We start from the raw sequence: 21,958 nt of genomic DNA on the forward strand, positions 1-21,958 counted from the left end.
TTGCAACCAATCTGAGACCACCTGAAAATGTTCTCTGTCCTCATTAGAGCTTATGTTATGATACTTAGAGCTTGGACATTTTCACATAGATGCTTTGGAACTGTAGTGTACACGGAGGATCTTATTAATACCAATGTATTGGGTATTAATTTACAGGCCTCAATTTTCCCATATTCTCTGGTCTTATTCCTCACACTGCCCTCATGAACTGACAAGCTTAACAGACTTCTCCTCAACTGATGGTTAACTTCCAGCTGCGTGGAACCTGTAGCCAATCAGAATCTGATGTCCCCTGACCAATCAGAATGAATTCACCTAAGCAGTTCCCATCTAATAAAATCTTAAAGTGATTGTGGATCTCTCTTCTCAGAACCTGTCACCAAGCAACTACTGCCAAGCAGGCTTGTAACAATGTAATAACGCAAGGCCTTATGATAGTCACAGAATATATTTTTTTCTCCTAAGAGAAACAGAAACAAACATGTACTCAGCATTTCTCCACAGTCTCATGCTGGGGTTTATTGCCATCAAGAAAGAAAGGAAGCAGGGAGTGTAGGAATTCATTAGGTTTTGCAGACCTTGGAAAAGTTACTTTTTTGAACTACAACACCCATCAGCCCAATCCAGTGGCCATGCTGGCTGGGGCTGATGGGAGTTGTAGTTTAAAAAAGTAACTTTTCCAAGCTCTGGTTTGGTATCAGAAGGGAGAGCTGGGGTGGGTAATCAACTGTATTTTGTTCCTAAACTTTTTCTCAGCACTCAAAAAGACCCAAGGCTTGTTTTGAGTGCTTACATGAAAGATTCCCCATTCAGCTCTGAAAGAGCTGCCAGGGCAGCAGGCTTTGCAGCCAGGCGATGACAAAACCTGGCATGGCCTCAGCCATGTGGCATACTTTGCGTACATGCTACGCTGCTCTGGGGAGCAGGGACAGGTTGCAGGCCACTTTTAAGCCTGCTCCACCCCCTTTCTGGCTTCTTTGAACTCTCGGCGCCCACCTGCCCTTGCTATGTGTAGTGCAAGTTTCACTGGTTGCCTATAGGGGGACGAGTAGGAGATTTTTTGCTGGTCAGCCACCTTGGAGACCAATTTGTTTTGCCTACTCTGCATTGTGTCTTTCCAATTTGACTCATTTGGCCTTCTATTTTGCCTTTAATCTGGCTGATTCAGTTTGGATATTAGCTTTTTGTAAATAGGTTAAGTTGGTCACGTTTAGGCAGATATGTGCAGGAACTGACACAGATGAGGGTATTGGTGAGCACACTTAGGCACTTTTTCAGGTGAAAGGTGACACCCAAGATTGGCCTGTGAGTTTGTGGGGACTTGCAGGATACATAGGGTTCACCCTTGGGGCCAACCTGGGCTACCCACTCGGAGTTGTGGGGCACTGGGAGGGGGTGAGTCAGGAAGGCCTCCCTAATCACCCATGTTGGGTGGTGCTGGGGAAAAAGTTAATGCCACCCCTTTTTCACGCAGCAGGGTTGGTCTCACCCAAGGATTGAGTGTTAATGCTCCCACACAGTCACACTCCAGATGGTGGGTTAGTTTTGAATAAAGTTTATTAATGTTTATTAAGTTTAATAAATTTAATAAACGTGGCCCAAGTTTTCACCCAGTTTCAATTCTGCCTTGCCTCTTTATTTCATGGTTATGGGCATAATGCAGAAAGCTAGTGGAAATCAAGGAAATCCACAGAGAACCTGCACATCCCTAGCAAGAATGCCCCTTGCTAAGGTTTCAGAATTTTATTTAGTAGTTATAAGTGATTTATTTTGCAACTCTATGGGCATTTTGCATAGAAATTGTTTATCTCACTTTATTTAAGATTTGGATGTGTTTTTTGTTATGCCCCCCCCATGAATGTATTTTCAAGTAAGCAACCAACAGACATGTGCATACATAGGCATACACAGAGTTTAGCAAACATTCATATTGTCAGGACTCAAAAGATCCTTGAGAAAAGTATAGTTTTGACTTTACATAGAATTGTCATACAATAATTTTTTTTTAAAATCTGATTTTAAAAGGAAGGATATACCTCCCACTCCCCTAGCAGAGATGAAGGAGAAAATGACAGTTGTTTTTGCTTTTGCTTTTGTTTGGTGGGAAACCTACTGTTGCTTGTATAAGTCTTAAAATAGGATTGGTAGACCTTGAACTCCATCTCTTGGAAGTGGGGATCAATCTGCAAGGATTTTATTTGGATTACGATATTCAGCTGAAGCAAAATAAAACAAAAAGCTGAACAGATTTTTTTCTCTAAATAGAGCTACTTCAACATTGTCCATCTTCATCAAACAGAGATTAAATTATAACTTTTGAGAGAGAGAGATTGAATGAGTACCATAAAATGCTGCTTTGTGGACATAATGTTTATTGTGCTACATATCTGACACGAGGTGATTTGTGAATAGCAAACCAATAATTACTTTTTTAGAGCCTTAGGCTGCAATCCAATACATACTTATCTAGGAGTAAGTCCCACTGAACCCAGTGGAGCTTACTTCTGAGTAGACATGTATTGGATTGCAGCCTTACTGTATTTGAAAAATATCATTTCCTGAAGCACACCTGGGGCCTGTGTCATCATGCAGCTGGAGGATCAATTGTTTGATTCCTCCTTGCATCATAAATTTCTTGCACATAGAAAAGTACACGCTAGAGAGAAGCATTTTCCCTCATATGCTACTTTTCTTCATTCAGGTGGCGTAGTCTATATAAGTTTACATTACATATTTTAAAACATATTGTTCAACTTTTACTCTGGCAATAATTAATAATCTAAGAGTACTCTAGTTACATGGATTGCCCTAGTCACATTCAATACTGAGCCAAAAGTTCTCTGTAGAGCTTTAACATGGACGGGGGGAAAGGGAGGAGCTCACCAAATCATGTACTATTAAAATACATGTTTCATGACACTTTTTTATTTAAATAAATGTTTGATTACTAAAATGAAGATTAGAAATGCCATTTAATGTTATTTTAAAGTGCCCTTTTGAGTTTATTCCTACCCATCCCTGCCGCTTCCATGGAAAGTCCTTTTTAAAAAGCCTTGCAGAGACAGTGGGCTCATCTACACAGTGGTTTACTGTGTGTTGGTGCCACACACATCTTTTAATTCACATGGTTCGCCTGATGTTACCAGCAAACAGAAGCTATCACACAGTTTCCCCCCTGTAAATCCATACTAACCCAATCCACTGATAATACAAAAAGGGAAGAAAAAAATTCTTTACCCCATAACTCCAACTCTTGCAGACTCTTTGCTCCAATGCTTTTAGTTGGGTGCATCAGTTGTTCCCCTCTCCATGCCCACTATTTCCTCCTCCCTTCTTTCAGTTCATTTCCTGTAGGCTAACAAGCAACTTCCAGCTGCTCTCCTCCATTCTGCTGGCCTTTTTTATGTTGCTGCAAATGGTGCCTTATTTTTCTTTCCCCCCTAACTTGTGCTCAAAAACATAACACTGCTCAAACAAAGATTTGTATATCAGCTGTATCATACTAGTGAAAATACAAATAATTGCACATCCAGGTTGTTTTTTTAATGAAACCTTCTAGTATAACAAACTGAGCATGCTCAGTTGCCAAGCAACCAGAGGAAGTGGAAATGTTAAATTAGAGGGCATGGTCATTAGGAAACTGCATGATTGATTCTTCCCCTTAGTGAGAATAGAAAACACCATGTTTGCAGCTGGCATTGAGCCCTTACTCTAGATAGTGCAACTAGAAAACTGTGTGAATAAGCCCTGTGTGTGCTGGCTGCATATAGCAAATGACAAAGTGTATGGGAAAGATGGCATGAGTTCTTATTTTAGCAACATCACAGAATCCCTTCCATGAAAGTCAAGGAAAATCGAGCAGTGCATTCTGAAATTTGAAAGACAAAGAATTTCTACAATCCCACCCCTCCCTCAATCTATATCTATTAAAGCTGGGCCAAATATTTCACTACTGCCACTTTAGAAAGACAATTCACCTGCAAATATTTCTTAATTCTTAATGTGAAGTTATAGACTCTCTCTCTCTCTCTCTCTCTCTCTCTCTCTCTCTCTCTCTCTCTCTCTCTCTCTCTCTCTCCCCTCCCTCCCTCCCTCCCCTAAAACAAATTAATAATAATTGAATTGCCTGATGGTAATGATGTAGCCTCATTCCTCAAGGAATTGTTTTTTTTGAGGAAAAGATGGCTGCACCCATGGACACAAGACAAAAAGCAATGTCCAGCCACCTCATATTAAGCTAAAAACTAAGACGTCCCCATCCCTGGTGAGAAGTCTTAGGATCCCTCCCAAATATCTGATATATATTTAGGGTGCATTTTTGCCTCACCGCCATGGAATGCCAAGAAAAACTAAAACAAGTACTCTGCTCCATCACTAACATCCATCCACAGCATTCCATATTTAAGTACATTTATGTTTAATATGACTGGCTGTTACACTCAGGCCATATAAGGCTGTACAATGGGACTTTCCTGCACTCCTGCTCTATCAGCACAATTTTCACCTATTTGCTCTCTACTGTAACCCCCCCATGCTAAATCCCAGGCCTTTCCACTCTCAAATGAGTCTTTTTGGAGAGTGCATCTGTGGGGAGGATGGGATCAAAAATCCCTGTTGCATGAAAGGAATTTCAGTTGCATAACTCTGGTTTTAACTGACTAAGTAGGCCTTCAAACTTGCTGCAAAAAAATTAACCATATGTAGTAATAAGACATTTAGAGTTGAAGTGGGCCTATTTGGAAACTACCAAAGCTGTAATCACAAGCTATGGATGCTGATGAGTCCCAACTCTTTTGCGTAGGTATCTTATGATGTATATACACCCTAGATGGTGATATATTACCATATATAGTGACAAATATGTACCCAAAGGCTGCTGTATGGAGGAAACTCATCAACAGAAATGACTGTGTGAACTTAACAAGATGGTTAGTCTATATAAGAATTACATTATCACCTGCAGTTTGTGTCTTGGAGAAGTTCATCAGGAGGGCTTTAAACTGAATCCTAAGGGGGAGGGAGACGTAAACTTAGTGGTAACGACTGATGAAGGCTTGTGCATAGTAATGGGAACAGAGAGATCGGCTCTAATAGGGCCCAGTAATAGTCCTCAGAAAAAAGTAGTAAGGAAGCCAAGCCATAAATCACATGGTCTTCAATGTCTGTATACTAATGCGCAGAGCATGGGAACCAAGCAGGACGAATTTGAACTCTTAATACAGGAGGACAATTATGACTTGATAGGTATAACTGAAACTTGGTGGGATGACTCCCATGACTGGAATACAGCAATTGAAGGATATAACTTGTTGAAAAAGAACAGAAGGAATAAAAAGGGAGGTGGGGTCGCGCTATATGTTAAATATATATATACCTGCACAGAAATTCAGGAAGATGAGCTTGGTAGCTACACCGAGAGTATCTATATTAAAATTAATGGGGCAAGTAATAAAAGGAATGTGGTGCTTGGAGTCTACTACCAACCATCCAATCAAGGAGAAGATGAGAATGTAACTTTTGAAAAGCAAATTGCCAATGTTTCGAGGAGGCATGATGTAGTAGTAATGGGGGACTTCAATTATCCCAATATCTGTTGGGAGACAAATTCTGCCAAACACGGCCCCTCCAAGAAATGTCTGACTTGTGTTGGAGATAACTTTCTCCTACAGAAAGTGGAGGAAGCAACCCGAGGATCAGCTTTCCTAGACTTGATTCTAACCAATAGAGATAATTTGGTGGATGAAGTGGCAGTTACGGGAACTCTGGGGGAAAGTGACCACACCATACTTGAATTCTTGATTTTAACAGAAGCAAAAGCTGAGAGTAGCCATACACACACCCTGGACTTCAAGAAAGCTGATTTCAATAAACTCAGAACAATTGTAATTATGGTTCCATGGCAAGCCACCCTAATGAGTCCAAGATGGGTGGGAGTTTCTAAAAAAGGAAATTCTAAAAGTGCAATGGGAAGCAATTCCAACAAGGAAAAAAGGGGGGAAACAGCAGAAGCCAATGTGGCTTCACAAAAAGCTTAGAGATGACCTGAAAACAAAAAAAAGACACATACAGGAAGTGTAAAGAAGGCCAGGCCACAAAAGAAGAGTACAAGCAGGTATCATGGAATTGCCGGGATGGTGTCAGAAAGGCTAAAGCTGAGAATGAGCTGAGGTTAGCGAGGGATGCTAAAAGTAACAAAAAAGCTTTCTTCAGGTATGTCCATAGTAAAAGAGAAAAGAAATGGTGGCACAGCTACTCAATGAGGAAGGCAAAATGATAACGGATAACAAAGAAAAGGCAGAAGTGCTCAACTTTGGCTCAGTCTTCTCCCAAAAAAGGGTCTATGACCCTCCCGGGAAACATGAAGTAGAAGGGGCAGGATTGGAGCTTGAGCTTGACAGACAAATGGTCAAGGAACCAGAGCTTGGAAAAGTTACTTTTTTGAACTACAATTCCCATCAGCCCCAGCCAGCGCCATGCTGGCTGGGGCTGATGGGAGTTGTAGTTCAAAAAAGTAACTTTTCCAAGCTCTGGGAATACCTAATCACTTTGAATGAGTTCAAATCAGCAAGTCCTGATAAACTGCATCCTAGAGTATTGAAGGAACTGGCTGAAGAACTCTCAGAACCACTCTCTATTATCTTTGCGAAATCATGGAGGACTGGTGAAGTGCCGGATGACTGGAGGAGAGCTAATGTTGTCCCTATCTTCAAAAAGGGAAAGAAGGAGGAACCAGGGAACTACAGACCAGTCAGCCTAACATCAATCCCTGGAAAAATTCTGGAGCAGATTATAAAGCAGTCAATCTGTAAGCACCTTGAAAACAATGCAGTGATTACTAGGAGCCAACATGGATTTATGAAGAACAAATCCTGCCAAACTAATCTCATCTCATTTTTTGATCGGGTAACCTCCCTTGTAGACTGTGGGAATGCTGTGGACATAATATATCTCGACTTCAGCAAAGCTTTTGACAAAGTGCCCCATGATATTCTGATTAGCAAGGTAGCTAAACGTGGGCTGGATGGAACAACTATCAGGTGGATCCACATTTGGCTCCAGAATCATACTCAAAGAGTGCTTATCCATGGTTCCTTCTCAAACTGGGCAGAAGTAATGAGTGGGGTACCACAGGGGTCGGTCCTGGGCCCAGTGCTCTTCCACATTTTTATTAACGACTTGGATGAGGAGGTACAGAACATGCTTATCAAATTTGCAGATGATACAAAATTGGAGGGCATAGCTAATACTGTGGAAGACAGAAAGAAAATTCAAAGGGACCTTGATAGGCTGGAGCATTGGGCTGAAAACAACAGAATGAAATTCAACAGGGATAAATGCAAAGTTCTACACTTAGGAAAAAGAAACCAAATGCACAGTTATAAGATGGGGGATACTTGGCTGAGCCATACGACATGTGAGAAGGATCTTGGAATTGTTGTTGATCACAAGCTGAATATGAACCAAAAGTGTGATGTGGCTGCAAAAAAGGCAAACACTATATTAGGCTGCATTAACAGAAGTATAGTTTCCAAATTGTATGAAGTATTAGTTCCCCTCTATTCAGCACTGGTTAGGCCTCATCTTGAATACTGCATCCAGTTCTGGTCTCTGCACTTCAAGAAGAATGCAGACAAACTGGAATAGGTTCAGAGGGCAAGAAGGATGATCAAGGGACTAGAAACCAAGCCCTATGAGGAGAGACTGAAAGAACTGGGCATGTTTAGCTTGGAGAAGAGAAGACTGAGGGAAGATATGATAGCACTCTTCAAGTACATGAAAGGTTGTCACACAGAGGAGGGCCGCGATCTCTTCTCAATCATCCCAGAGTGCAGGACACAGAATAATGGGCTCAAGTTGCTGGAAGTCAGATTTCGACTGGACATCAGGAAAAACTTCCTAACTGTTAGAGCCATACGACACTGGAACCAATTACCTAGAGAGGTAGTGGGCTCTCCGACACTGGAGGCATTCAAGAGGCAGCTGGACAGCCATCTGTCGGGAATGCTTTGATTTGGATTCCTGCATTGAGCAGGGGGTTGGACTTGATGGCCTTGTAGGCCACTTCCAACTCTACTATTCTATGATTCTTTCTGAATGTAACTATGAGTTGTGGCTTACCATAAAAAAAAGTGCCTCTCATGTCCTCTCCTCCTCTCTTCTCTGATAATGCCAAGTAATGTATGATGACCTCATGCTGTGAATTTCCATGGCCCAGCTGCTTATCATTGGCCATCATTTGTGACACAATGACATATTTTCTATTCCTGGATATTACTGAAGAGAGAAAAGAATGTTTTCCACAGCAGTCCCATATCTCCTGTAACATTTCATTCTGAACTCAGTAACATTTATTTATAAATAAATACAAATAAACATGATTTAATTTATGGATAATAAAGCTAATTCCCTGCCTGAAACCCTGGGAAGCCACTACCAGTCACAGTCAACAATACTGAGTTAGATGGACCAATGATCAGTATAATACTGAGAAGAGTTAGGAGGCGAAAAAGCCATGTTTACTACTAGATATAAACCTTCAACCATTTCAGTGCATATAGTCCTATTATTATTAGGTTCAGAAGAGGGCAACCAGAATGATCAAGGGGATGGAGCGACTCCCTTACGAGGAAAGGTTGCAGCATTTGGGGCTTTTTAGTTTAGAGAAAAGGCGGGTCAGAGGAGACATGATAGAAGTGTATAAAATTATGCATGGCATTGAGAAAGTGGATAGAGAAAAGTTCTTCTCCCTCTCTCATAATACTAGAACTCGTGGACATTCCAAGAAGCTGAATGTTGGAAGATTCAGGACAGACAAAAGGAAGTACTTCTTTACTCAGGGCATAGTCAAACTATGGAATTTGCTCCTACAAGATGCAGTAATGGCCACCAGCTTGGATGGCTTTAAAAGAAGATTAGACAAATTCATGGAGGACAGGGCTATCAATGGCTACTAGCCGTGATGGCTGTGCTGTGCCACCCTAGTCAGAGGCAGCATGCTTCTGAAAACCAGTTGCCGGAAGCCTCAGGAGGGGAGAGTGTTCTTGCACTCGGGTCCTGCTTGCGGGCTTCCCCCAGGCACCTGGTTGGCCACTGTGAGAACAGGATGCTGGACTAGATGGGCCACTGGCCTGATCCAGCAGGCTCTTCTTATGTTCTCATGTTCTTATTGCATTTTGTAACAGCTTAAAACTGCTTTTAGACCAAAAAGTGACTTAAACATGCTTGATTCTTTCTTAATTGTCCATTTATAATTCACAGAAAGTCAGAGAGCCATAGAAATAGACGTAAATGCTGCAGCACTGCATAACAAAAGACAGTTTCATTAAGGCAATAATGGGCACATTTTAACTCACATTAGGTTGTTTTGTAGGGCTACGGAGGATACATTGCATCAATGATTCTGAAATCCAATGAAAGGCTTTTCAAGTGCGGAGCAGTGATTGCACCAATTACAGATATGAAATTGTATGGTGAGTGTTTTGTATTATTCACTTTGTTCACTAGACAGGTAACTCAATTCTCCTTTCCCATTAGATTAAAATATGAAGATAGATGTGGCAAATCTTTTACACTGGAGGAGACTTAGCAGATTTTGTACCCATTTAGCCTTGGTTTAGTTACGCATAATTAGGTCCATAAATGTTAACACATTTAAATGGAAAACAAATTAAGAGAAATAAAAGTTTTCCTATTTCCTATGTGCAGCATCAGCTTTTTCAGAAAGATACCTCGGCGTTCCATCTAAAGAAGAAAATGCTTATCAGGTAAGCAAGTTGTACTACAGATTGTTATGGGGTTGCAGGGGCATTTGAAATGCAAATCAGTCATAGATGTATATGTGTTCCTTTCTTAAAGGCATCCAGCGTACTATACAATATTCATGGCTTTAAGGAAGAAAATTTGTTAATCGTCCACGGGACAGCTGATAGTAAGTATGTACACAAAAGCAGTTCCATTTACAATTGTAGCTTGTCACACAAAGACATTCCATGAAAGATAGGCATGGAGTAAGTATGTGCATTTTTTGATAATGCTGAGCTTTGTCTGCCCTAGAGATCCAGTTGTCAGACTCAATTGACTATTTTAGATCTGAACAGATGACATTTCTCTTAACTGAATATTTGTAACTCTTAGCAGCTGTAGGTACCTATTTGTCTGAATCTTAAAAAACATCTTGACACTGATAGATGGCAACAATATTAATAACTGGCAACAATATTTAATCAGTTTTTAAATTATTCCCAATTCTGCCATTGGCAAAATAAAAATGTTGGGGGGGGAATGGGACTATAGCATAGCTTCTAGCAAATTAATCTTTTCAGTGCATTTACAGCTGTTTATCAAAGACGTGTGCAGTCCTTCACTGTTATGGGCTGCTTTTGTCAGTCTTTCATTGCAATTTCCATTCAATCCCCATATGATTGATTTGTCCCAATGTAAACTCCACTTTGCCCTCACTCTGATAACATAATTCTGTCTCATGCATAGCACTTGAAATCATACTTCCTACCACATGTCTGCATGTTTAATGCAGGCCTTCTCCACCAGTGTTATAGTAGGGTTTGCAATGTCACATTTGACACATAGACAGATATCCTGCTAGGACCGGATGTGAACAAATACATTGTTTCTCACTCCCATGGGTTTTCTCAGTATTCATGCTTCAGATGCACACATACCTTGTACAGTAAAAGAAAACCCTGCACTAGAAAGCAAGCATGACAAAGAACTGAAAGCATGAATAAATGGGTTCTTTGATTGCACACATTTAGTGAGGTTACATGATATAAATTTAAAACTAAGCTTCGCTGCATTACTAAATTTATTTTGTTGCTGTTATTGTTATTTTTATTTAAGTAATGTTACCAGCCTGAAACATCCCAGATAAGAGCTTTGTTTTTTTTAACAAATTCCAGGCCACACCCACGGTAGAGGACAGAATTCAGCTGCCTGCCCAGAATTCTGAGCATTTCAGTGTCATTTAGAAAAATTATGTAGGTGCATGGTTGCAATAAAACTTTTCAAAGTATTTTTGTCTTTTTTTATAAGAGCAGAAAACAGGTTGCAATAAAGATACCAGAAGAAATATAAAATTTCTTTCTTCATTTTACATGGTTACCTATGAACGTGTGGTTTAAAAATTAAGCTCTCTCTCAAAAACCAGGATAACAACAGAATCTGTTTCCGGCTTATAGGGATGTCACAGGACGTTGTGCTTAAGAAAATAGTTTATCTTCACTGAAGCCAGGCACACAAGGGGAGGAAGCAAGCAATGAGAGGAAAGAGCACAGAGGCATATGACTTCCCCCCATGTGACGGCTTCTGTGCCAGAGCCATGCCTTTCTGTCTTTAAGTATGAGTTGCATCCAGTTATGCCTCCTTATGAGTTCCGAGCTTCCTTTGCTAAGATCTTCAAAACATGCATCTAAACCCCCCAATCCAAATTCTCTCAAACAAATTCAAAAATAAATCATGTGGCTTTATAAATTTTGCAAAAGATGCAAATTAGTTTTACTTACTGACAAAAGTTATTTCTGTCAGCCTATCAGGTTACCTGCCAGCAGCCCTGTAGTCAGCCTTCCTTGCTAGATGTGGCAGCCACATTCGTAGGTAGGGCATTTGGGGGGAGAAGCACAGAGCATCAGCCAATCCCTCCACCTCACTGGTGGAGAGGAGATGAGGGTCAGGCCAGGGGAAGTGAAAGGCAGTGACCTTCCTCCTCCTCCATCTAGGGAGTGTGTTAACTTACATGAATGTAGTTTAATCTGTTGAATTGTCTCACCCTTTTTTGAGAGATGCCCCCCAAGAATATCAGACTTTGCCTATAGCTAGAAACCCCTTTCACCTGAGAGGGTGGGGCTTAAGGGAAGGGGTAGATGAAACGCTACGTCTTACCCTTGGCACGGTTGGCTTGCCCAGTTTGCTATGTGCAGTAAGTATCCTTCACCTTGGTTCCTTTCTACAGATCTGCTGTGTTAAATTAATAAATGTGGCCCAGTTTACCCAGTCTTGATGTCTTGCCTCTTTCTTTATGTGTTCACAAAAGCTCGACATTGAGATTTTCAAAAAATTCCATCCCTAGCTACTGTGCTATAGGTGTTCTCATGTGAAGAAGAGCAATATTTCTGGAAGTGTTAGGAAAGGATACTAGCCCTATTGACTCATGTTGTTTGTGTGTAGGGCACTCATGCGCAGCAGCAAGAGAGGAGCTGCCCTTGTGGCCACACTGTCAGCATTGATTCCCTGTTGCTATGCTGCCCCTGATCTTCATGTGTTGAGTGCAGACCTCTGAAAAGGAAACATTTTGTGTGGGCATATTAGACTGAAGTCTAGACTGGCTTGCAACTAATCTGTAAGATCTGGTTCACATTAAGAATGTCTTTTGCTAACATTCAGATGTTATTGTCCCATAGCTAAAGTCCATTTCCAACATTCAGCAGAATTAATTAAACATCTAATAAAAGCTGGAGTGAATTATACTATTCAGGTATGTAATATTCGGATATCTTGATAACTTAGCACATCTTTCAACTTGTTTTAATTGTAAGTTTTAGAATTTTTATTATGCCCTTCCTTGCATGTATTTTCAACTCAAGATATCGGAAAATAGTATCATGTTATCTACAATATATATGTTTGATATATACATATATCTACAGTATATATGTTTAAAAATGAATCTATGCATTGGAAAATCCTCCAGAACACAATGGGAGGTGACACTGGGGACAGCAAAGGGAAGAGGGAAATAGCAAAAATCCCCATAAATATGCTGTTTGGTTTTTTAAAAATAAATATTTGTATAAGTTTTTTTACCTAAATCTTTTTCTATTTAAAAAAAGATTTAACAGTGCTATTCTATGCATGTTTATTTTGAATTCCACTGTTTACAGAATCCCACTGTTTAATTCAGGTAAGTGTGCATAGGATTGCAGCCTTAGAAGTTATATTCAAAAGAAAACATTTTGAAATTCTTACTAGAAGGAGCCATTTGTATATCATTTTTAAAACTTTCTGTGCTTCTGCTACTGGACTGGATACAGCTAGTTTGACCATGTTTTGCTGCTTTCATTATGTTGGTATTATTTCTTCAAATAGGAAAAAAATGAGATTGAACAATTGGAGCAACTGAATATTTTCTGATATTTAAAGTGTATCTACATTGTCTACTAACCTGCTATACCTGCCTGTCTCAGTACTAGAGCTCTGTACCCTGCACAGATAAGCTTGCAATCACCTCAGATCAAACTACATTGGGAATTGGAGCTGCTTGGAATCTTGGCCTGTATGATGTGCTCTTTTAAGTATGTAGAAACACAACATATTTTTAAGGTGAAGTTGAAAGATAAGCTCTGGCCTCTTAGTGAGCAAGGATTAGTGCTAGCCCAATGGGACTTTCCCCTCTCTTCCCATGACACACCCCCTCCCAACCCTCCAAAGCGAATTTGGAACAGTGTGTGGTGCATGTGGAGAGAGGAGAGGTGGTAAGTCCTGTTGACTTAATGATCCTTTTTAGTTGAATTAGGACCCTTCCAGATGGGTGTTTTATTGCAGGTGTACTCTGCAACATGTTGTCGACACAATAATAGTGCATTAGTAGTGGTTTTATTCTGTTTGAATTTGTTCTCTGATGCTTTCCCATGCTACCACATTATTGCTTCCCAGAGCACCTATAGCAGAACAAAAGTCGGATAAAAATAAACCAGAACATTTGTGGTATAAAAAGGTACAGGATTTCAGTAGGAAGTTACAGGATATGAAGGATATGACAGAAATGAAGCAGGGTGACCACCCACAACTTTGTAGGCACAAACAGTATTGAAAGCAGGGTTGCATATGACAACCCCAGTAACATCGAATGTGCAATAAAAAGGATTTCTAGATGTGCCCTTATTCCTGTCTGCTTGAAAGTTAGCTTGTGAATTAAACCTTGCCAGATAGAAAGGATAAGGATCTGGGAAATATCTAAGTCTTATTATTTTTTTAATAGGCTGTGAAACACTACTGAAGTGTACACTGCCCTTAGGCGATGGACAGCAGAAATGTACTGTGACTATATTTGGAGACACCTGTTGCATGTGTGATGGATCATTTAAGTAAAATATGTTCATTAGACCTTTTAATTTTGATAGGAAATTTGGTAAATATATGAAAAATAGTAATTTTCATTTTCTATCAGTTGTCAGATCAGTTGCCACAAGGCAATCTGGTATCATGTACAGGTACAAATACTTGATATCCAAATACCAGCAATAGCAACCATACACATTACTACTTAGTATATGTGTTCCACACAATTAATGTTTGCTCATAGAATAAACCTTTGCATTAGTTTCAAATTCATATTAGATCCACATTGTTACCAGATTGTATATCAGGCTGATCTGATCCAAACTATTTCATCTAAGCCATCTTGAACATCTGAATCAGAAAGGCCATTTTAAATAAATATGTGAAAATAATGTTAGTGCTAAAGATTTCTGTGTAGGTGATGAAATGCTGGTTTAAAATATGAAGAAAATGAATTTTCGTTTGCATTTTATGAACTTTCATTGAAGCCCTCACATTGCCTAATGTTCTCATTCTATGCTGATGCAAAAGCATTTAAAACAAATCAAAGAGACTCATGATTTTTAAAGACTATTTCTTGTTATATTTCCTTGCCTAGATCTACCCAGATGAAGGTCATTACATCACATCAGAGAAGAGTAAATATCACCTTTATAGCACAATTCTCAGCTTCTTTAGTGCTTGTTTAAAGGAGGAAGCACCAATTTTATCACAGGAACCAGAAGAAGATGAATAAGGAAGCTATTTGTACAAAACTGAGGAGACTTTCAGTGAGGTTCACTAAAACCATAAATAAAAGTGACTGTAAGAGAGCAGATTCTACAGAAGCCCAAGGGCAGCTAAAGGATATGCCAGTGGAACAGCACATTTCATGACAATGAGCTAACAAACTGGGATTTGAATACAAAAGTCCAAATGTATTACCAAGGGACAAACCGTATACCTTTGTGGAAGGCCAATGTTTGGATGCAGTTTCCTGGAAGAAATTAATTTTGCATAAGAGTAGGGTTAGTGCATGTTGATTCCTTTAAAATTCACTTCTGTATGTAGTTCTGTAGTTCTGTATGTAGTTGCTCTGTTTTTATTTAAAATGCACATAATTCTCAATTTCATCATAATGCACACCTATCACAAATATTAAGGTCACTGATATTTGCACAGGATAACTGCACTCTAACATTCTGTTGCAATTTTACAATAAGTGCAATGCAATTTTTTTCATAATCAAGCATCAAAATACTGAGGAAATGGCATTGTGTTTCAGTTTACTTGGAAAAATTATCAGATAGGTCTGATAAGTATACATATTGGTTTGGTTTCCCCCCCCCCCAAAAAAAAATCTCAAGCAGTCATTATTATCACTGTACCAACTATAAATCAATAAGCAGACATTTGGTAGTATACTCTTGGACTTTATGTATATACACAAAACTCCTTCCACAAAAAATGTTTGAGTGCTTGAACAATTTTTTCAAGCCATAATTACAGCTGTGTTTAAACCAACAACTAAAATAGTTCCCCTGTTAAAAGTTGTATGTTTTGATTTACTAAGAAATATTTGAGTTGTGTTTTTTCGTATTGTTTACAGTAGTTAATAGTTTGCTGGTTATACTCTAATTTTAGAATATGCTACTTTGTCACATGTAAATTAGATACATGAATATTAAATTATAGTTTCCGATAAAGAAATTTTATTAACAATGTAATGCCATTGTGTACTACTTTGATGAAATCATTTGTGAAGCTGGTTCTTGCCTTTTCTTACAGATGGGCTAAGATTCCATTCTGAACTTCATTGCCTACTGGTGGCAGGACATCAAAGAAAAGTCCATCCATTTTGATTTGGTGCTTCACAGCTGCCCAACCTGTTACATGAAATATTTAAATTTAGCCAAATAACTGGGAAATGATATGTTTTCCTTTGTTTCTAAGGAAGCCTTCTGATGAATGAAATTTTATTATTTTATTCAAGTGAAGTCCCTGAAATGCATCAGTGTATTTGTCAAGGTGAATTACAGCCCTAGAAATCACCCTATGAAATAAACCACTCATCTTTGGCCATGAGAATATTAACTTCTGTAACTGAAGTCACGTTCTGCATTCACTTAATAGTAGATATATATTCCAAGAGGCTGTTGCAAAATGTATATCTCACAGAGGGTTGTATCCAATGAAATCATCCTGTTCATGCAAGGAATTCTGCCTATGCAACATAACTTCCCCTCCCTCTTCTCTCTGTGTCCCCCCTGCCCCCCAATCTGCTCCAGAGGGTCAGGAGTACCCCCAGAACAGATTTGGGATGGGGGTAAGGAGAAGGAAGTTCCATTGTGCAGGCAGATGTTCTTGTGTGAAGGTGATGTCATTAGATACATGTGACACCTATGAAGCTCTCCCTCTCCCCCACCCTATCTCTTGCTGTGTGGAGAGAGACCACTTTTTAAATTGTAAAAAAAAAAAGGGAGGAAAGAAAAAGAAGGCACCTGCCAGAAATGGTTTGTGGTAGTCCTCCCACTAAGGCAAAAACAAAAAAGACAAAGTGGCCATTTCATTTCTCTGCTCCCAAATAGGGGTATCCTCAAAGTTTTAGAAATTACAAGTTCTTGTGAAAGGTTGCTCTAATATGCTCTTGAAGCTGGTCACAGCCCTGTCTCTTCAGGTTCTGCCCATACTCTGCTGTTGCATCATAGCACCAAAAGGTTGCAACTGTAGTCAGTCAATGACTGACACAAGAAGAATGTGTGGTGTGATCACCTAATACATGAAGACTAGTCCTACAGCCCTGTTCTTCAACCCATTGAGATGATGGGCAGAGAACAGCAGAATCTTGTCAATTTCACTAGGATCAAACAGCATGGACCATAATTCTTGAGCAAAGTGAATTTAAGCCAACACAATTTCAGGAAATGTGGTAGTTGTGGTTTGCTAAACCTGAAGCAAGTAAGAATGTTTTTAAAAAATGCATGGCAAGAGAAGAAAACTGTATGGTGTCCCAGTCTACCATACAGCTCAAAGCCTGGTGGTCCATGGGAGATGTAGTTCTTCCAATCAGAGGTGACATGATAGAAGTGTATAAAATTGTGCATGGCATGGACAAAGTAGATAGAGGAAAGCTTTTCTTCTCTCATAACAGAACTCATTGATATCCAATGAATCTTAATGTTGGAAGATTCAGGACAGGCAAAAGAAAGTACTTCATACATAGTTAAACTATGGAATTCTCTCTCACAAGAGGCAGTGATGGCCTCCAGCTTCGATGGATTTAAAAGAGGATTAGAGAAGTTCATGGAGGGTAAGGCTATCAATGGCTACTGACTATGATGGCTGTGCTCTGCACTCGGGCCCTGCTTTACACATGGGCAGCTGGTTGGCCACTGTGAGAATAGGATGCTAGACTAGATGGGCATTGGCCTGATCCAGCAGGCTTTTCTTACGTTCCTGTGTTTCAAAGGAGAGTTGTATCTTGGCACTGTAGAGTACAAACCTTCCTTCTTCCCTTTGAAACTTTGCTATTATCCTCACTTTTACCCTTTTTTGTTTTTTTAAAAAATATCTAACATTTTTCTATTGAATGTTCTCAAATACTGCATTCTTTACATTATACCAACCTAGAAGCTACCTCTGTGCAGCCACGTATCTTTGTTTTTCAGTACCCTCCACAAAACAGATAAAGCGTACTTTAAACTCTTCCCTGTTTAAAATGTGTCTTAATTCAGCATAATATTTTTTAAGGGTCTTTTTAAAAAGCAACAATGTAAATGAAAACCCACAGCATGAGAAGAAATTCTATTTGATGCAGTTCAGTTGTCTGGTGCCGAACCACACTTGGGAAGCCATAGCAAATAATTGTTGCCTAATGGATGCATATGTAGGATGCATGGCTTGTCTCCTGCTTTTTGTTCACATTACATTTACCACTCCCCATTGTAATGACCCTGATAGCTCTTACTAAAATTTTGGGCATTTTATGTAATTGGTTTTTTAAAGAATGATACCCATTTTTCCTCTCCACAAAAGGAGTTGCTAAAGGAAACTAGCAAATATACCAACAGCAATAACCCAACTATTAGAATACAAATTATCAAAGCAAAATCAGCCCCCAGTTCCCAAAAAGCACAAAGAGTGGAACTCAGATTCAGTTCCTTAAGTGCGTTGGAGGGCTACATTGGATTTTGTGATTCAAAAAATATAACAGGCCCTGCTGTCCTGTATATGGGTTTGCTGGAGCATCAATAAATAGGAAGAGTCATTGATGCCTTGCAAACATTATCTTTCACAAATGTTTTTTGTTTGTTTGGAAGTTTGACATCCAAACCAGAGACAGCTGCTAAGACAAAAACACCTTAAGAACAAAGCAGGAACCATTTGGCTTTTCCTGCTAACTGGCAGCGTAATACAAACCACAGATTAATTCAATTCCCATATCAAATTCAGAATTCAGATGGTTAGGCTACAATATACACAAAGGCATTTTATCAATCTTGTCATTGAGGCTACAATTTGTGGTGAAACTATCTTATCATGAAGCATGTTGCCTTAGTAAACTAATTATCCCCACTGTTGACATATTTGCTTATTTATACAATAATTTATCTTCACACCACTGTAACATCTGGGTATATCTGCATAAATTAAAACAATGCATTAATCATTCTGCATAGAATAGGACGAGGGCACATCCAGTTTCTGTTCTCATCTCAGAAGTATTGAGTATATAGAGTAAGGGTATTGGTCCATCTAGCTAAGTATTGTTTACACTGACTCCAAGTAGCTCTCCAGCAGCTTTCTCAGCCCTACCTAGAATGGCCAGAGATTGAACCTGGGACCTTCTGCATGCTAAGCACGTGCTCTGTGACTGAGCTACAGCCCCTCTGCCCATCATGTAAAAAGTAACCTTAGCTGTTTGCATTTGAACAAAATGTTGCAAGATAATTTGAGATGTGAATGTTGTTTGTGAAATCAAGAGCAACTGGACAAGGACTGGAAACTGTAGAGATCATGAACTTATTCTAAAGCAACATCTTTAAAATCTCATATTTCTGTTTTGTTAAATTATTTTCCTGCTGCAGTCCATGGCATGGTCTGACTTTCGTTAAGGATCAAGGTTGCATCTAAACTTAGTTGCTGAAAGATAATGCCTAAATAAGTTTGTGCTTTGGAGTTCAGCCACTAACTTTTGACTGTTGTAAGCCATCCGGGGGGGGGATGCTGTTTCTGACTGTATTGGCTATTGATAATATTAAGCATATTTCCAAAGACTGTGATTTCCAAACCAGGTAAAATTGTCAAATGCACATTCATCAGTGCAATTACTACACTTCAAATCATAACTTTATCATACATCAAACAGCACACTTTCAAAACACCTTAATATGCCTCAATCTTTAGAGGTAGTTCCAAAATTCTGATGAGAGTCATTAAGTGATAACATGCCATATAAGAGTGTGTATGTGTGTGTGCACACATACTCATTTATCTTCTGATAGATATATCAATAATTATGTACACCAAAAATATAGCATGTTAGGAAGAGTTAAATTTAAATGTTTTAAACACTTTCCCCCTTCATTATTGTAGGGCTGTCCTCTAGCAAGAATGTGAAAGGGAAATTCTGCAGAACTGGAGCAGTAGTAGAGGAATCCTGCTCTATTCTATTACTGATGTAGCATATGAGAATGATGGCACTTAGTTTGTCTAGTTTCTGCAGAATTTTGCTTTCCTTTGTGCATAATTTTGAGTTATTTATTTTTCTGTTTTTCAATTCAAAAATGCACATCCAAGATCTTGGTGTCACATTTGAAATGTGGAAACCACATAAGTAAGTTTTTGCCCATTAAAAAAAAGTTAGAATTATAGGCAATTCCTTTCTCTTGGTTCTGGGTCCTGAGCGCATAATAAAATATATAGATTTTCAAAACGTAACTGACCTTGGGTAGAATGATCTCTTGCCCAAAGCAGCCGCAGCAGTGAATGGTTTTTGTGGCTGCCTAGGGAATTAAGGGGCCTGGCAAGCAGCTTTCACATGTGGTTGCACAAAACTTTGGCATGGGGACTATGGGGCTGATGTAAGGACTAATTAAGCCCACCCCATCTTCAGCCTCTTCATTCTGTGGGCTATGAACCCTCCCGTCCTTCAGGCAGTACAGGCTGTGCTGGTTGCCATTTGCAGGCCAAGTTGGAATATTTTGCTCATCAGTTGATTGACCTAGCTGGGGGGGGGTGCCTATTCTGTAGGTAATGTGTGTACTTAGAAGTGATAGTGTGTGTATTTAGCAGGGTATAGTCATTAAATGTGTTAATTGGCCACATTGGCAAGAAGGTGTGAGAAGTTCAGAGATAGTTAAAGTTTGGTGAGCACCCTTGAGCATCTTTAAAGGTAAAGAGTTCAGTCCAGGGACTTGCCCTCAGGGCTATAGGACTCACTGCCATGGTTTGGGAGCATCTTTGGGACCAATCTGTAACAGCTGCTGGAGTTGTAGGGCCCCAGGCTTACCTGAAAGAGTGAGGTTTAAGGGAAGAGGTAGAGGAAAGGCGACCCCTGGCTCTTGGCAGGGCTGGCTCACCCAATCGGGTTGTTAGCTAGATCCCATACCTTGGTTCCTCTATGCAGATCTGTTAGGGGTTAAATACATAAATGTGGTGTAATTCACCACATCACAATGACACAATCTTGCCTAACAATTTATTCTATTGGAACAAAATTGCAGTTGTCCATCAAAGTAACAAAAAATTAAAAATGGGGTTTTGGACTTACATAGATGACTGTGAAAACTGGCAGATGAGGAAATGACTAGGAAATTGGAAGAAGCAGCTACTAGTCATATATCAGCTTTAGTACAATACACTTACATAATGTGCAATATAATCAAATAAATCATTACACTCTTTGAATACCCCACTTACCCACCCACCTCACTCCAAACTCCAAATACTCACAAAACCTGTGCATCTGCAACACACTTATGACGCTTTTCTTGGTTCATCTCTGTCCCAATTAACCTGCCACCTTAACAAAATTAAGTTTGTCTGCACATTATCATGCACGACCACCAAATGTAGCTGCAGCTCAATTCACTCAACAGAAAAAATAGGCAATGCTCTCTTTATTGTAGCATTAAATTGATTAACTTGTCATTGAATGTAGTTTTAAAATGCATCAAAATGTTTCAAAATAAAATATGCAGCTGGACATTACCATTTGCCAAGCAAAGAGTAAAAGCTGTAAGCTATTTGTGACATTTAACAGTCGCATTAACATCCCTAATTGTAAATGATGGGGCAATTAAGCTTGACAAATATCCCAACAAAGTGCCTTGAGCAATTACAATTCTTCCATCTGAAATCTGAAAGAGCACATCCCATTTAATATAGAGGTGAAGGGGATAAACTGTGATCTCCAATGGCTGTCTGACTAGAATGATGGTCCAACTTCAGTGCTCTTCCTAAGCAATTGTGTAGTTAGTTCATATTGCTATTTGAAGACAGGAAAAACTGGTGTAGGCTTGTGCATACATATACTGTATATTTCACTTGCATGCCATAGACTTCGTTTCTGTACACTTCAGGCCCACTGAGAAAGGTATCCTGAGAAACCTACCCTGCTCCAGAATAGGGATGGGAGAGAAATTATATTCACTTTGCATTTAAAGCTGAATCTTTTAAATATGCATTATAAAATGTGAAACAATAACAGAACTGAAACACAGCCCTCCTTCAAAATTCTCATTTATCTGAAGTTTGCAGGGCAGTTCTCCAACCAAGCAGTGCTTACAAAAATATAGTTATTAGGGGGAAATGTGCATAAAATGAATGTGTTAGTGAAAAAATGCATTATATTATTATATAAGGAGAAATTTACAAAAAAATGTACATTTGTCAAAGCTACATACAA

The 21,958-nt window shown here is 39.3% G+C and overlaps 1 protein-coding gene across 2 annotated transcripts in view; it reads left to right on the top strand.

The window, feature by feature from the left end:
• The window catches only part of DPP10 (dipeptidyl peptidase like 10), a 503,938-nt gene extending 488,326 nt beyond the window's left edge, over window positions 1–15,612 (top strand). For both annotated transcript variants that reach the window (XM_061612954.1, XM_061612953.1), the window contains exons 22-26: window positions 9,371–9,470; window positions 9,706–9,764; window positions 9,856–9,928; window positions 12,414–12,487; window positions 14,669–15,612. In XM_061612954.1, the coding sequence (XP_061468938.1) occupies window positions 9,371–9,470; window positions 9,706–9,764; window positions 9,856–9,928; window positions 12,414–12,487; window positions 14,669–14,806 (444 nt within the window). In that variant the 3' untranslated portion in view covers window positions 14,807–15,612. The remainder of the gene's footprint in view (window positions 1–9,370; window positions 9,471–9,705; window positions 9,765–9,855; window positions 9,929–12,413; window positions 12,488–14,668) is intronic.
• The last annotated feature ends 6,346 nt before the right edge of the window (window positions 15,613–21,958 follow it).

Source organism: Rhineura floridana, chromosome 2 (genome assembly GCF_030035675.1).
Source record: "Rhineura floridana isolate rRhiFlo1 chromosome 2, rRhiFlo1.hap2, whole genome shotgun sequence".
In the NCBI taxonomy this organism is placed as follows: Eukaryota; Metazoa; Chordata; class Lepidosauria; order Squamata; family Rhineuridae; genus Rhineura; species Rhineura floridana.